At 46.1% G+C, this 15,849-nt stretch overlaps 1 protein-coding gene across 1 annotated transcript; it reads right to left on the reverse strand.

Moving 5' to 3' along the window:
- Positions 1-996: 996 nt before the first annotated feature.
- Positions 997-12,515, reverse strand: ghra (growth hormone receptor a). The gene is made up of 7 exons (XM_072682602.1): positions 12,256-12,515; positions 11,916-12,085; positions 11,637-11,815; positions 9,529-9,682; positions 8,997-9,087; positions 8,783-8,852; positions 997-7,379 (listed from the first exon to the last, which is right to left on the reverse strand). The coding sequence occupies exons 1-7, from the start codon at positions 12,378-12,380 to the stop codon at positions 6,453-6,455; spliced, it is 1,716 nt and encodes a 571-aa protein (XP_072538703.1). The 5' UTR covers positions 12,381-12,515; the 3' UTR covers positions 997-6,452.
- Between the last annotated feature and the right edge of the window lie 3,334 nt (positions 12,516-15,849).

Genomic DNA, 15,849 nt, shown 5'->3' on the forward strand with positions numbered 1-15,849 from the left:
CACACACTCACACACACACACATACACACACACACTCACATATACACACACTCACACTCACACACACACACTCACACATATACACACACACACACTCACATATACACACACTCACACACACACACACTCACATATACACACACTCACATATACACACACTCACACTCACATATACACACACTCACACTCACATATACACACACTCACACTCACATATACACACACTCACACTCACATATACACACACACACACTCACATATACACACACTCACACTCACACACACACATATACACACACACACTCACACTCACATATACACACACACACACTCACATATACACACACTCACACTCACATATACACACACTCACACTCACTCACATATACACACACACTCACACATATACACACACACACACACTGACACTCACAATCACACACACTTACACACACTGACACACACACACTCACATATACACACACTCACACACACACATATACACACACACACTCACATATACACACACTCACATATACACACACTCACACTCACTCACATATACACACACACTCACTCACTCACATATATACACACACACACACACACACACTCACACACACATATACACACACACACTCACATATACACACACTCACACTCACTCATATACACACACACACTCACACACACTCACATATACACACACACACACACACTTACACACACTGACACACACACACTCACACACACTGACACACTTACACGCACTCACACACAATCACACACACTTACACACACTGACACACACACACTTACACACACACACACACTCACACACACACACACTCACACACTTACACGCACTCACACACACACTCACACGCACTCACACACTCAAACACACTTACACACACACTGACACTCACACACACACACACACACACACACACACACTCACACACTCACACACACATTGAGCCACAACAACAGGCAAACTAGCATCAGTTTATTTCAAGGTCCATATTCAGAGCCAGTTCTTTTCACAATGATAAACGGCACCGTCAGAAGTGTCGCAGAAACACGAGGAACATGCAGGAAGGGAAATTCTCTCTGCAGCTGCTCTCATTAAGCTAAAGAAAATGTAATATTGTGGTGTAATATTGACGATTCCACAGCGTCCTGTTGAGGTATGATCAGTTTCAGCCTTTACTTCCAACCTCCTCAGATTAAAGCAACAGTCTGCAGATCTGAATAAACGCTCGGCCATTCCTTAATTACAGGAAAACACAAGGACAATAAAAAAGTTGTGCATGTTCCAGAAAACACACCCAAACCCCCCGCCAGGCCTCACACAGCACATCGGTCAGCTGGTATATGAGGAAACCCTGTCTGTCTATAATCCCGTACACACTGACCAGTGTTCCCAATTCAGATTCAACCTTCCACTGGAAACTTGATCTATTCAGCCTTTACCACATAAAACACTTTCAACTACACTGGTAAGTATTTACTTTAAGCTTGTTTTTATTAATCTGTACAGTTTCCCAATAAAAATGTACAAATATAAATATTTCTTACTGTCTTGCTCTAATTTCATTTTTACCATTTACAACTAAAAACTGGAAGATTTTCACTGTGGCTTTGACCAATTTTAGCTTTTAGCTTTTATTTATAAATGTAGGATTTTTCTAAGTGAGCTTTTACAACTGTAAGTTTTGCAATGTGATTTACAAATACAAAATGAACATTTCAATTGAATTCTATAAATATTTATCTGTAGCATGCACTTATTTTTTCATGTAAAGACAAAAATGAAATATTTCAATTGTAGGATTTACCTATTTAGGTAAAAAAAATAATAATAAAGAAAAAGAGGAAAATACAATCAGAAAAGGAGCAGCAGCATAATATTGAGCTTAGTAACGGCAGAACATTCAGTGTAAGCTAAAATGCTTGTTGTACTCTCCGTTCTCCTGTAGTTTAAGACATTTCTGTTAGGGTATAGGAACATGCTGGACTGGTCAGCAGTGAGCAGCAGCAGCACTTTCCTCTGTAAGGCAACATCTCTACACTCTGACGAGAAGGACGCGGCGCTCAGCTCACGATTAGAACTGTTTATACTGTGCATGAGAACCTATTTCTCATATTTATCAGATATACACTTAATAAAGCATGTTCGTCGTCATGACTGTTATTATGCAAATGAAAAGGCTGCAGAAATACGAACGTCTGTCTGTTTGCTTTGAATTAAAACTCAAAAGATAGCTTATTTATTATAAACCATGCGTCACATGGGCCTCAAATAGTGAATTACACTGAAACCAGCGTGGTGATGAAGGTCAGAGTGGTTCACAGATCAACTCTTCTAGCTACAGAACTATAAACCTGCTCAATACAACAGCTTCTTTACTGAACCCTCTTCTTCTCTAAATCACTAGTTTATTTACATCAAAAATAAAAAACTCACTTTAACAAAAGTGCACCATAAATTATAGATTTTTGTCTCTTTCTGTACATTTCTCAAAATATTAGTCATTTCCTCTGTGGCTCATTTGGCCCTATAATCGTGTCTTTGCATTCGTACAAAAAAAAGTGAATTTACTTGATTTAAACACATCACAGCCTAAATGTACTGTAAATGGGTGGGGCTAAACTGCTGTAGGCTGAATGGGTGGGGCTACAGTCCTGTAGGCTGAATGGGTGAAATTATGTAGGTATTTAAATCAAGTAAATTCAGTGAAATCCTGTGTGTGTGTGTGTGTGTGTGTGTGTGTGTGTGTAATATAAATGACAGTGTTTTAAGTACACTTGATTAATCGGCTGTTCTGAACACATGTAGCTACAGCACACTTAACACACAGCAGGGTCCAGTATTCCAGCATCAGAACCAAAGCTGTGAGCGTTCGGCCCAGCGCTTCCCCTAGCTTCTCCTGACCTCCGCTCAGGACCCAAACACTAGCGGAACGGTCACGAGAGCGGATAAACACTCCCATTAAAACATGCTGTACATACGTCTACATCAGCTGTCAATCATGCAGCGCTCAGCTGGACGGTGTGGGGGCTCATGATTCTGATGAGTTACAGAAGCAAAGCCTGTTCTATCAAACACACTCTGGAACCCCACTGATCTTTCAAAATTCCCTCATCATTTAACATTTAAGAGAACAGACTCAGTCAGAGTGCGGGTTCGGTGGGTTTGGTGTGAAATGCTTGGTTCTAGATAAGCTCCCCCAGTCAGAGCTGTGGTTCTACAGTGGAAGTTCTAGATAACCTCCCCCAGTCAGAGCTGGAGTTCTACAGTGGAGGTTCTAGATAAGCTCCCCAGTCAGAGCTGGAGTTCTACAGTGGAGGTTCTAGATAAGCTCCTCCAGTCAGAGCTGTGGTTCTACAGTGGAGGTGAAGGGAAGCAGACGTCTGAAGCTCTAATAAAAGCTCCTCACAGAAAGTTCTTCACCTAATGGTGATGAAGACGCTGCCTGATGCCTGAGACACGGTTCTACCAGAGTTCTGAGAAGAGTTCGGCTCTAGAACCTGCTTTTAAAATCAGATCATTAAAATGGTGGAGGGATACATGCTGCAGGGTGTAGTGCAGCTACAGAAAGTAGTCCCTAAAGAGAACTGCATTAGTTCAGATTCTCTATTCACTATTTTACCCTCATCATCATCATCATCATCACTCCATATAAAGCTCAGAAGACTCGTGTAGCTGCACTGGTGGGTTTGGATAGGAGATAAATTATGGGCTGTATCTGTGTTGTAGTCATGGCGACAGACGCCTGCTTCTAGTCACCTCCACTGTAGAGATTCTAGTTTCCAGATTGAAGCACTTCATACTCAACACAATCTAAACCACTGAATTATGGGGAAAGTTGTGAAATTAGGTGGAGTTCCCCTCTGAACCCCTCTGGGTTCTAGGGATCAAGAAGTGATGGTACTGAAGCTTTATTATGAATGTTATGTGGAGGTTCTTTATCCTTGTACACATCACATAAACATTTCACCCTAATGACCCAATCTAACGACCCCGGAGCCCTCCAGCTTTATTTCTGTAGAGTGTGTTTCACATGCAGTCAAAACGAACCCTCCCGGTTTCCAGTTATAACTCCTGATAGAAACGCATGATAGTTGAATACTCCCTGTAAGAAGCAGCTCGTCCTGCAGGGTGAGGTTGTGCATATGGCTGTGCAGACTTCATTAAACAACATTACACAATAATAAACAATGTCCGTATGCTCAGGAGCGAGCGTCTTGAGTGTCAGTCCAGCTCCGCCCCGTCACGACTGTAATAGTGATCATCACTTCATGGTTATAAAACTGCTACATGTGTAGAAAGGCCGAGACCTCAAACCGTCTGTGAGGCTGTAAGACAACAACACCATGAAGGCCCAGTCTGCTGCCAGAGCAACTCCGTGCAGTCCTGTGTGTAATAGCTCACAAAATAGGCAAGGCTTAAGCACTTAATCTGCTCATTAAGACAATAGGCTTTAGTACAAAGGCTTAGATATCTAGAACCCATAGCTAGAAATGCATAAATGCATATATATATATACCAAACATCACTCATTTAAGCCAATGTCATCTTTTTGGCTTCTGTATAAAATCAGCTTCCTCTCAATCAGCATACGGCTTCTCCATCGACTTCCCGCGCAGGGAGACTGAAACGTGCCGCACGGCCACGCAGTGTAAAAAAGAATCGCTCCAGTAAATCGAGGCCCTGACAGGATCAAGGCTGTGCGGCGGCGGGAGTCAAAGAGAAATATCGTTGTGTTTTGCAGATGACTCATGACTCATCTCTGGCCAGAGCAGAATCCCGTCCATTTGGCTGGAACTGGATGTTCCCTGCAACCCTGATGACTGAAGCAATAGTGTTTTCCTTCACAGTAAAAGTGTAGAGATCAACATTTCTACGAGACGGCACCGATTCCACACCCAGTATCAATATCGGCTTGATACCGACGAAAAGAACAATCCCACGAGGTTCTGTAACAAACCCAGCCTGAAACAACTGCGGAAAGCGCTACGTACATCAAATAGGAAAAACAGCAGATTAGCAGCAGAGCTAAATACATCTGGATCAGTAGATTTAGAGGCAGATTAGTAGAAAAGCTGTAACAAAAAACAGATGATCTGAAATAATGGAAGGTAAAATAAAGCAGAGCTGAATTAGTAGAACAGTGAAATAAACCTGGATCAGAGGTTTAAACAGAAACGCAGAGAGAAATCAGGCCAGATTAGTAGAATTATCGTAATGTGAAGCAAAGTAAACCTGAATATGGAGAAATACTGTAAAGTAAACTGTGTGTAAAGTCGTATTAGTATGATTATCGTAAAAAGTAAACCTGGATTAGTAGAAATTGGATTATTAGAAACCATTTACACAAGCAGAACTGGAGTAGCAGGAATATTGTACATGTAAAGCCCAGTAAACCTGGATTAGTAGAAATATGGTATCATAACTGACAGAGTGGGATTAGTATTAATACCGTAATGTAAACTGACATAACGCTGGATTAGCAGAAATACTGTAACGTAAAGGGAAAAAAATGGATTAGAGGAAATAACGTGATGTAAAGTGAAATAAAACAATGAAACGTAAAGTAAAACAAAATAAAGTCGGATCTGTAGAATAATTAATGTAACGAGGGAAGTACAGCAGTCAGGCTGCAGCTAACGAAGGTAAAGCACGCAAGCCCCGCAATCACAGCAGCCACACGTAGCCTAGCATTATCACACCAATAGCAAACAGCTAGCTATGCAGGAAAGCACATGTTTGGCAAATGCTGTTAAAAGTCAGCAGATCAGATCGGATCGGTATCTGTGCTCAAGATACTGATATCGGTGTCAGAATCGGTATCGTGCCATCTGTAATATTCCTCTTCAGCTTATCAGAACCACTGAATCACAGCTAACATCTAACAACTCACCTCGTCTCTAAATTCCAATGCGAACAGCGGCTCGTCTAAACCCAGGCCGTGCATCCGCCCCCCCGGACCCGGATTAGGTCTAAGTCTAGACTAAATAAGATTTTCAATGCTTTGCAATTTAGTCAAAGATTAGACTTCATAAGTGTCACTGCAGCACACCCCGCACCTCCACCTCAACCTCCACCTCAAGCTCCACCTCCACCTCGCTAAAGCACAAGATGAGTACAGGGTTCATTAGGCTAGGCTAGCTTTAGCATAGGCACATGAATGTAGTTCTATGGGATGTTTCTGCTAACGCGCCAGAAAACAGCATGTAGTGTTGACCATCCAGAAGCACACACATTTACAGCGCCCCCTAGACTAGCATATCAGACAAGTCAACACGATGTTCACAGTCTGCGTCTGTCTGTCTGTCTGTCTGTCTGTCCGTCTGTCCGTCTGTCTGTCGTGCTACTTTGGGTTCCAGCATGTGTAAAAATGTGTAAATGGTAAAATCCGTTAGCTTCTGCGCTGAAGCCCTGAGGTTCACGGGCTGAGGTTCTCCAGCAGCTCCGGGGTGAGATACCCCAGGGGCACGGCAGGCACGCTGGGCAGGTGTTTGGTGGGGTTTTGTGGGCATACTGGTGACTGTGGAGCTGAGGGGTTTAGAAGAAGGCTGCGCTGACCATCTACCTCCTGCACTACCGTATAGTCTGAAACAGGGGGCAGCACTGAGGCTGGGGGAGCTTCGGGCAGAAAATACGTCATCTGGGCTTCTCCATCAGGTGTCAGGTACCCACCGTGCCAGCCTTGGGGCTCCTCAGCAGGCTCTGGAGGAAGGGCGTGGTAGACATTCTCTGGAACTGAACTGTAGGGGGTGCTAGATTCGACCTGCCTGCCGACGACTTCTGGAGAATCCACCACCAGGAGCTGCAACTGCATCTTCTTCTTCTCCTCCTCTTTACCAGCCTCGTCTTCCTCCTTCTTCTTCTTCTTGTCGGCAGGGTCTTTGCCAGGCGTGTCGTTCTGCTGCCCAGGTGACAGAACCACACCCCCTGCTGGTGTGACATCGCTCACCTGGGCATAAAAGTCCATGTTGATCCAGCTTTGGCCGACAGGTTGTGTCTGAATGGGGAAGAAGGGGGGTTCCGCCATCTCTGGGCTGGGGGTGGACGGGCTGCTCTCGCTGACCAGAGGGTGGCGCTCCTCAGTCTCGGAGTGGGACGCCAGAAGGGCTTCCGTGTCCGGCAGGAAGTCCGGGTCGTAACAGCTAGCGCGACCCGAGTCGTTGTCGCCCTTCGGGCCGGGCCGGGTCAGGCCCAGCAGGCGCTGAGTGTCCGAGCTTCCGTTTTTCTCGCCGGCGTCGTCCAGGTCCAGCTGGATGAACTCCACCCAGGGGTCCTCGCGGTACATGTCGTGGTTGTACATGTGCTGGCTGCTCAGCAGGGAGTTCAGCTGGTCCATCTTCCCTTTCTGCAACAGAATGGACTGTTAGTCAGGATAACAGCTGCACGAGCGCTAATTTGAACCTCAGGCTAATTTTACATTTCATAGTTTTTCGTAACTTTATTCGTACATAAATGACAAAGTTGTTAAATGAGTCACGTGACACCTGCTTTTACTTTAGGAGATCCTAGGCTACTGAGATGTGTCATTAATTTAGATGTAGTAACATAATGCTACCAGCGCTGGAAGAACGAAGGCTAGTGCTAACAACTCCACTGGAGCTCAACACGCTTGGAGGAGAACGCTAAGTACATCCCTCCCACGCTGAGTGATGGGACAGAGGAGCACCATCCTACCCCCCCAGAGAGAGGACAGTTGTACTCTCTGGGATCCTGATGGATGGTTGTGGCATCATTTTTATCAGTATTAAAAATAAATTGATGGCTAATAAACATAAGCAAAATAGGCTAAAAACATTATTAATGTAGAATAATAAACATTAGCGACATGATTTATATTAACATTAGCAATGTAGGCTAATAAGCATTACCAACATAAGCTAATAATTGTTAGTAATGCATGCTAATAATTATTAGCAACAGAGGCTATAAACATTGCCAATACAGGATAATAACTATTAGCAATGTAGGCTATTAAGAAGCATTAGCAATGTAGGCCGACTATCATCAGAAATGTATGCTAATAAGCATATGATATGATAATCCGCATCAGCAGTGTAGGCTAACAGCGTTGTGGGGGGGGCGCTCTGTCAGGGATCAGACTGATGTGTTAAACAAACGGGCTCTGCTGCTTTAATAGGGTGTGAATTCTGCCGCTGGCCGCGGGGTGATACACACTGTTAGCAGTGATGGAGCTGCGGTGGTGTAACGGCAGTGGTGGAGCTGTGGTGGAGCGGAAGGCGTGTAATTCTAACTGGAGTGTTTTTCTCAACATTCTGCTTTAAATAAAAACACAAGCGACTAATCAGCCTCCGGCCGCTCGTCTGCTCTCACGCGGCTCTCGCGCTGCATTGTGCTGATTGTTTAGGTGCGTGAGGGGTGTAGGGCGTTCGAGGCTGATTTGAATACAGAGAGAAAGGATGATTGCAGCCGTACACCTACAGAGGGCTAACAGCTGTGACCCGCTCCCAGCCGACACGCCGAGTGTTTCTGAGAACGGCCGTGAGAGCGGAGGAGCTCGGCTAACACCAGACCCTCTCGCACTCTCACTCACAGCAGCCTTTCACATACGGAGCATATGACCATATGATGAGTCACAGTTACAGATGAATAATTATCCCGGCTGTTACAGACTGTATCTGGACCGCTGTCTCAGACGCTAGTGCTAATTTAATTCTATACATTTCTATCAGATTAACAGTCGACTCTAAAGCCTTTAGTGGTGTAGTGGTAGTGTAGAGTGAACTGTACCTTTAAGAGCTCTGGATCAATGCCTTTGATTTTAGGAGCTGGAACTGGAGGCAGTAATATCACCATTAACCTGTTAAGACAAAGAAGCACAGTGTTCTTCAGCACGGTCACCACACCTGCACTTCCACAGCTGGACGCTCCTGGACTCTGGAAGGTAACTGCACTGAGGGTCTCTGTGAGTAAGAGCTTCCCCCACCTGCACTACTGCTCTCACCTCTGCTGCTGCGAGAAGACGATGAGTATGAGGAGGATCAGCAGCCCCACCACACCGAACACCAGCAGCACCGCCATCGGGAACACCGACTCTGAACACACACACACACAACACACACACACACACACACACACACACAGCTGATCTCAAAAGCTCTAATAACATTAATATCCAGTATGAATTCCTCAGTCCTAATCACTCACATAAAGTAAAATAAAAACACCCAGAACGAAGTTCTAGCAAAATCATATGTTATTACTTTTTATTCAAATAAACTTCCAGAAAGAGGCACTATTAAATAATCTAGATGCATTCATAATGAAATTAATATACAGAGACTTTAATCGTATTTAAAAACAGAGGCTTCATATTTCTAAAGTGACATTTCAAAATATCTCAGAATAATAATAATAAATAATATATCTAATATGTAAATCAGCTACATGTCGGCTATGGCTGAGTGTAAAGGGTGGTGGTTCTGAGCGTTCTGCTGGTCAGTGTGGTGGCGGATGTCAGTGGGGTGCAGACTGACCTTTGGTGGGAATGGGAGCTACCTGCACAAACACACTCTCACTGAACTCCCCGAAGTTGGCGAAGGCAGACATTTTACAGCGAACCCGAACCTCGTACTCTTTATCGGTCTGCAGGCCGTAGATGGACTGCTGCGTCCCGCTTTCCAGATCCAGCTGAACAAACCACAAACCAGTCACCAGAAACACAGAACCCAGGTGCTGTAGGTACTATAGGTGTTGTAAGTGCTATAGATACTGTAGGTGCTGTAGGTACTATAGGTGTTGTAAGTGATATAGATACTGTAGGTGCTGTAGGTACTATAGGTGTTGTAAGTGCTATAGATACTGTAGGTGCTGTAGGTACTATAGGTGTTGTAAGTGCTATAGATACTGTAGGTGCTATAGGTACTATAGGTGTTGTAAGTGCTATAGATACTGTAGGTGCTGTAGGTACTATAGGTGTTGTAAGTGCTATAGATACTGTAGGTGCTGTAGGTACTATAGGTGTTGTAAGTGCTATAGATACTGTAGGTGATGTAGGTACTATAGGTGTTGTAAGTGCTATAGATACTGTAGGTGCTGTAGGTACTATAGGTGTTGTAAGTGCTATAGATACTGTAGGTGCTGTAGGTGCTGTAGGTACTATAGGTGTTGTAAGTGCTATAGATACTGTAGGTGTTGTAGGTACTATAGGTGTTGTAAGTGCTATAGATACTGTAGGTGTTGTAGGTACTATAGGTGTTGTAAGTGCTATAGATACTGTAGGTGCTGTAGGTACTATAGGTGTTGTAAGTGCTATAGATACTGTAGGTGCTGTAGGTACTATAGGTGTTGTAAGTGCTATAGATACTGTAGGTGCTGTAGGTACTATAGGTGTTGTAAGTGCTATAGATACTGTAGGTGCTGTAGGTACTATAGGTGTTGTAAGTGCTATAGATACTGTAGGTGTTGTAGGTACTATAGGTGCTGTAAGTGCTGTAGGTACTATAGATACTGTAGGTGCTGTAGGTACTATAGGTGTTGTAAGTGCTATAGATACTGTAGGTGCTGTAAGTGCTGTAGGTACTATAGATACTGTAGGTGCTGTAGGTACTATAGGTGTTGTAAGTGCTATAGATACTGTAGGTGCTGTAGGTACTATAGGTGTTGTAAGTGCTATATATACTGTAGGTGCTGTAGGTGTTGTAGGTACTATAGGTGTTGTAAGTGCTATAGATACTGTAGGTGCTATAGGTACTATAGGTGTTGTAAGTGATATAGATACTGTAGGTGCTGTAGGTACTATAGGTGTTGTAAGTGCTATAGATACTGTAGGTGCTGTAGGTACTATAGGTGTTGTAAGTGCTATAGATACTGTAGGTGCTATAGGTACTATAGGTGTTGTAAGTGCTATAGATACTGTAGGTGCTGTAGGTACTATAGGTCTTGTAAGTGCTATAGATACTGTAGGTGTTGTAGGTACTATAGGTGTTGTAAGTGCTATAGATACTGTAGGTGTTGTAGGTACTATAGGTGTTGTAAGTGCTATAGATACTGTAGGTGCTGTAGGTACTATAGGTGTTGTAAGTGCTATAGATACTGTAGGTGCTGTAGGTACTATAGGTGTTGTAAGTGCTATAGATACTGTAGGTGTTGTAGGTACTATAGGTGTTGTAAGTGCTATAGATACTGTAGGTGCTATAGGTACTATAGGTGTTGTAAGTGCTATAGATACTGTAGGTGCTGTAGGTACTATAGGTGTTGTAAGTGCTATAGATACTGTAGGTGCTATAGGTACTATAGGTGTTGTAAGTGCTATAGATACTGTAGGTGCTGTAGGTACTATAGGTGTTGTAAGTGCTATAGATACTGTAGGTGCTGTAGGTACTATAGGTGTTGTAAGTGATATAGATACTGTAGGTGCTATAGGTACTATAGGTGTTGTAAGTGCTATAGATACTGTAGGTGCTGTAGGTACTATAGGTGTTGTAAGTGCTATAGATACTGTAGGTGCTGTAGGTACTATAGGTGTTGTAAGTGCTATAGATACTGTAGGTGATGTAGGTACTATAGGTGTTGTAATTGAAATGAAACAGGTTTCCTGTAAACCAACGAGCCCAACTACCGTGTAGAGTACAGTGGGCGGTACCTTGTCCCAGTGTGAGGCGTTCCTGGCCCGGTAGTGGACCTCGTATCTCAGACTCATCCAGCCCGTGTGCACATCTGCAGATGGGGGCGGAGCCCAACGCACCAGGATGTCGAAGTTCAGACCTGAACGGCTCACATTCAGCAATGTCCAGTTCAGCCCCACAGGGGGGTCAGGGTGCACTGCAGAGGGTCAGATTCAGGCATTGTAAACATCTGAACATCAAACAGCATCATCCAGAACTGCCCTGCTGCCTCAGTCTGCTGACCGGGCTGGACTCACCTATGTTCTCCACGGTGAAGCAGTACTCATCGTAGGTGATGTTGTGGGCAGTAGCACGAAGCTGCACGCAATAGGACGTCCAGATCTGAGTGAAGGTCTTGTTGAAGTAGCACTCGTTCTCCACCGCGGCCGAGTACTCAGGACACTCCTGCCAGTCGGTGGGCGGCTGGCTAGACAGACAGAAGGAGAGCAGCCTCAGTAACACACACACTCACACACACACACACACACACACACACTGAAGGGGGCGTTCCTGCAGATAAGAGTCCAGGGTGGCTGAGCCGACACTTCTAGAGGTAGCTCCGCTGCAGGTGGAGGAGGCGGGGCATGGGGGTCTTACTTTTTCAGCTGGAAGAAGACGGCCAGGGCTCCGGGTTCACTGAGGTTAGTGAAGCTGCCGATGCTCCACCAGCAGCGGAACGTCTCCTGCTCTCTGGAGCGACAGCTGGTGAAGTGGGGGGGCATGGGGGGATCTGAGAGAGAGAGAGAGAGAGAGAGAGAGAGAGAGAGAGAGAGAGATTCAGTGTTAGCTACATTAGCCTTGTAGCTCCAGTGCTAAAACTAGGGGAGCACCAGTCGCGTCTCGGGTGGGTGATGGACTCCATTCGGGGCTGCGGGAATTCAGAAGGCCTCCACAGCTGAACGGTTCCTGCAGCGCTCTCCGTTTCTCACCCCGCCCCCGGCCCCCGCCCCCCGGCCCCGGCCCAGCCGCTCTAGCGCAGTCATAAATAAGAGCTCGGCTGCCATTGATTTCCCTCCTCCTGCTGCAGGATAAATCAGCAGCTCAGCTCCGGGTCGTCCGGAGCGCCGGGATCAGGGGTTTATTTGGTGTCATGAAGAAACGGCACCTCTGAGCATAAATCTAAACTCAATCTCAGAGCGGCCGCAGGAACGCAGGCGAGGGAGGAGCAGTACTGTAGAGCCTACAAAATAATCCACCTGTCCAAAAGTATGCAGACACCCGTGCTGCTCCTGAAATCAAGAAGATTAGCCGGGAGTTTGTCCCCCATTTCTGCAGAAATGCTACTCTTCTATACAGGCTTACACTAGATGCTGGAACATTGCTGTGAGGAGGGTTTGATTGCATTCAGTAAGTGGGTCAGGATTGGGGCCAGTCCAGGTATATTTTAATGGAGCAGCTCTTTTTACTGCTGTGTTCTAGCAGAGCGCCCTCTAGTGTCCTCTAGGCATTACTAATGGACACAGCAGTGAGGAGACAGTAATCAACATTAAGGTGATCGGATCAGTATCTGACGATACTCTGCATTAGGGTCATCGGATCAGACTGGTATCGGACGATTAAGGTTCTAAACGATTTTGGTCAATACTCCACATCCAGGTGATCGGACTGGGATACTCTGAAGAGTCTCGGATCGGATCAGACAGCGACCTCCGGCTGCAGCTCAGCTTCACTCCAGCGCTGAGAAGGTCCGGGGAGGTTCCTGCGTGTGTGTGAAGAGAGAAAGCCTGGAGACTGTTTCTGTGGTCTGGAGCGTCTCTCTGTCTGTCCTGAGCTCACCCTCACCCACACCCACACCCACACCCTCCACCTCACCCTCACCCTCCGCCTCCAAAAACCCCAAACCTCTCCAGAAAGCTCCACGACTCTAGACTCCTCCCACCACATTCCAAATTACACAACATGTCCAGCTGAGAGAGAGACTGGACCAGCTCCCTCACTCCCTCACTCCCTCCCTCCCTCACTCACTCCCTCCCCCCCCTCCCTCACTCCCTCCCTCACGCCCTCCCTCACTCCCTCCCTCACTCCCTCCCTCCCTCCCTCACTCCCTCCCTCATTCACCTATTTTCTCACTCACTCCCTCCCTCAATCCCTCACTCACTTCCTCCTTCACTCACTCACTCACTCCCTCACTCCCTCCCTCACTCACTCCCTCCCCCCCTCCCTCACTCCTCACTCACTCCCTCACTCCCTCCCTCACTCCCTCCCTCATTCACCTATTTTCTCACTCACTCCCTCCCTCAATCCCTCACTCACTTCCTCCTTCACTCACTCACTTACTCCCTCCCTCCCTCACTCTCTCCCTGACTCTCTCTCTCCCTCACTCACCCTCACACTCCCTCGCTCACCCTCTTATCCTCCAATAGAATCAGTGTAGAAGACTGATTGTGTGTTGGAGTGTTTCTATTGGTCCGTTCATGAAACTCTGATCCAGTATAAAGAACAGCTGCAGATCCCCGTTATTGAGGAAAGAGAGAAACTGGCATAAACATGTGTGTTCAACTCATCCCACTTAATAATTACAACACACACACACACACACACACACACTCACACACACACACTGAACCAGGCCTATCTCAGACAGCAGGTTGAGCTCAGTGGATGGAGAGGACCTGCTGATCTTTGATTTGTGTTCTGGGTGATTATTAATGACCTGCTTAATCAGCGTTAATGACCCTGTATTAACGGGGTAATGAGCGTGTGTGAGAGTGGTGGTGCGGGAGCTCCTGAGGTCGTCGGTGAGGGAGCAGGGTGAGCAGCTGTGTCTCTGAGCTGAAGCTTTTCTGCAGGTGAAAAACATGTTTTCTCGGCGCCGCAGGCCGGTAGCTAGGAGACGGCTCACACAGAGCTCCCCCCGTCACACCACTACCTTCCCCATAAACAGGCCGCCCGCCGCCAATTAAAACTTTCTGATAAATTGTTGTGAACAGACAGAAATAGCAGCTTTATCAGGCGGAGGAGAGCAGAGGGAATCTTTTCCAGCTCATTTACCAACCACACGACAGTCCGAGCGGATTAACGGGTATAGGCAGGAAGCTAGGCTGCCACACACACACACACACACACACACGCTCATGCAGAGGAAATAACTGTCACTGTAACATCTATATACTTAGGAAGGGGGAGAATACTTTTCCACGTTGCTGGCCACTTTATTGGAAACACAGTGATATAATCACCTATAGTATAGAGTATATACTGTAGATACACACTGCACTACACTCAGTATATACTCTCAATGTGGACAGTGATATCTACCTAGCTGACTGTATATGTAATTATATAACTGTAACTAAGTATAGATGTAATTGGGCTGAACGGCCGTATGTGGGGGCAGTACTGAGGGCGTGGAGTCCGTGTGCTGCAGTACTGACCCTGGTTAAAGGCGTGTGGTGAGAGCGGAGCAGGGTGGTAAACACTAACACCACATCCAGCTTTTCACTGGGCTGTAATCGCCAGTGGAGACGCTCCAAACCCGGCGAGCTTTCGGCAGAATCGCGCTCTGCTTTCACTCATGTGGCAATTACCCAAATCCAGCCCCTCAGGACTATCAGAGCCCATTTCATTACTGTGCTGTCTGCAGAGAGGACGCTGGCCTGTACTGCCTCAGAGACACGGGCGGGTTCCTGTTTACGCCGCTGACTGTCGACTGAGGTGCGTCCGTAGCGCCGCCGGAGTGTGCTGCCCTCAAAGCAGCAGTTCTGAACAATGATCAGCCCCACATGCTGCTTCACCAGGATTACACTGCAGCTATTAGGCTAATGAAGCTCACAGGAAAGCTCATACTCCATTAATTAGCACTACAGCAAACTCCGCCCACCTCAGACTGCACAGAATGAATTCCCTTTGAAAACTGTATTTTTAGACCATGTGCAGAAATATTATAAAAAATAATATAAAATAAAACACAGGGCCTTTCCTAGATGTCTGGATGCATTAAGCCCCACCCATCAGGCTATATGAGAACTGGAGGTGTGTTTAACTGTTTGAAGAAATGCAGGGTGGGAAATGTTTGTATAAAGGGAGTAAAGGCAGTGAGCTGAGCGCCGCGGGCTCTTTGACCTGCTGCCCTATCTACAGTCCAGAGTCTGAGAGTTCTGCTGTGTTCTGGCCTCAGCAATGGTGAGGCGAGGGTCAGCTGTTCACACACTCGATCAATAACCTGCAGCTGGAGCTGAGGCTTCGCTTTCC

The sequence above is a fragment of the Salminus brasiliensis genome, chromosome 6 (assembly GCF_030463535.1).
Source record: "Salminus brasiliensis chromosome 6, fSalBra1.hap2, whole genome shotgun sequence".
NCBI classification, from domain to species: Eukaryota; Metazoa; Chordata; class Actinopteri; order Characiformes; family Bryconidae; genus Salminus; species Salminus brasiliensis.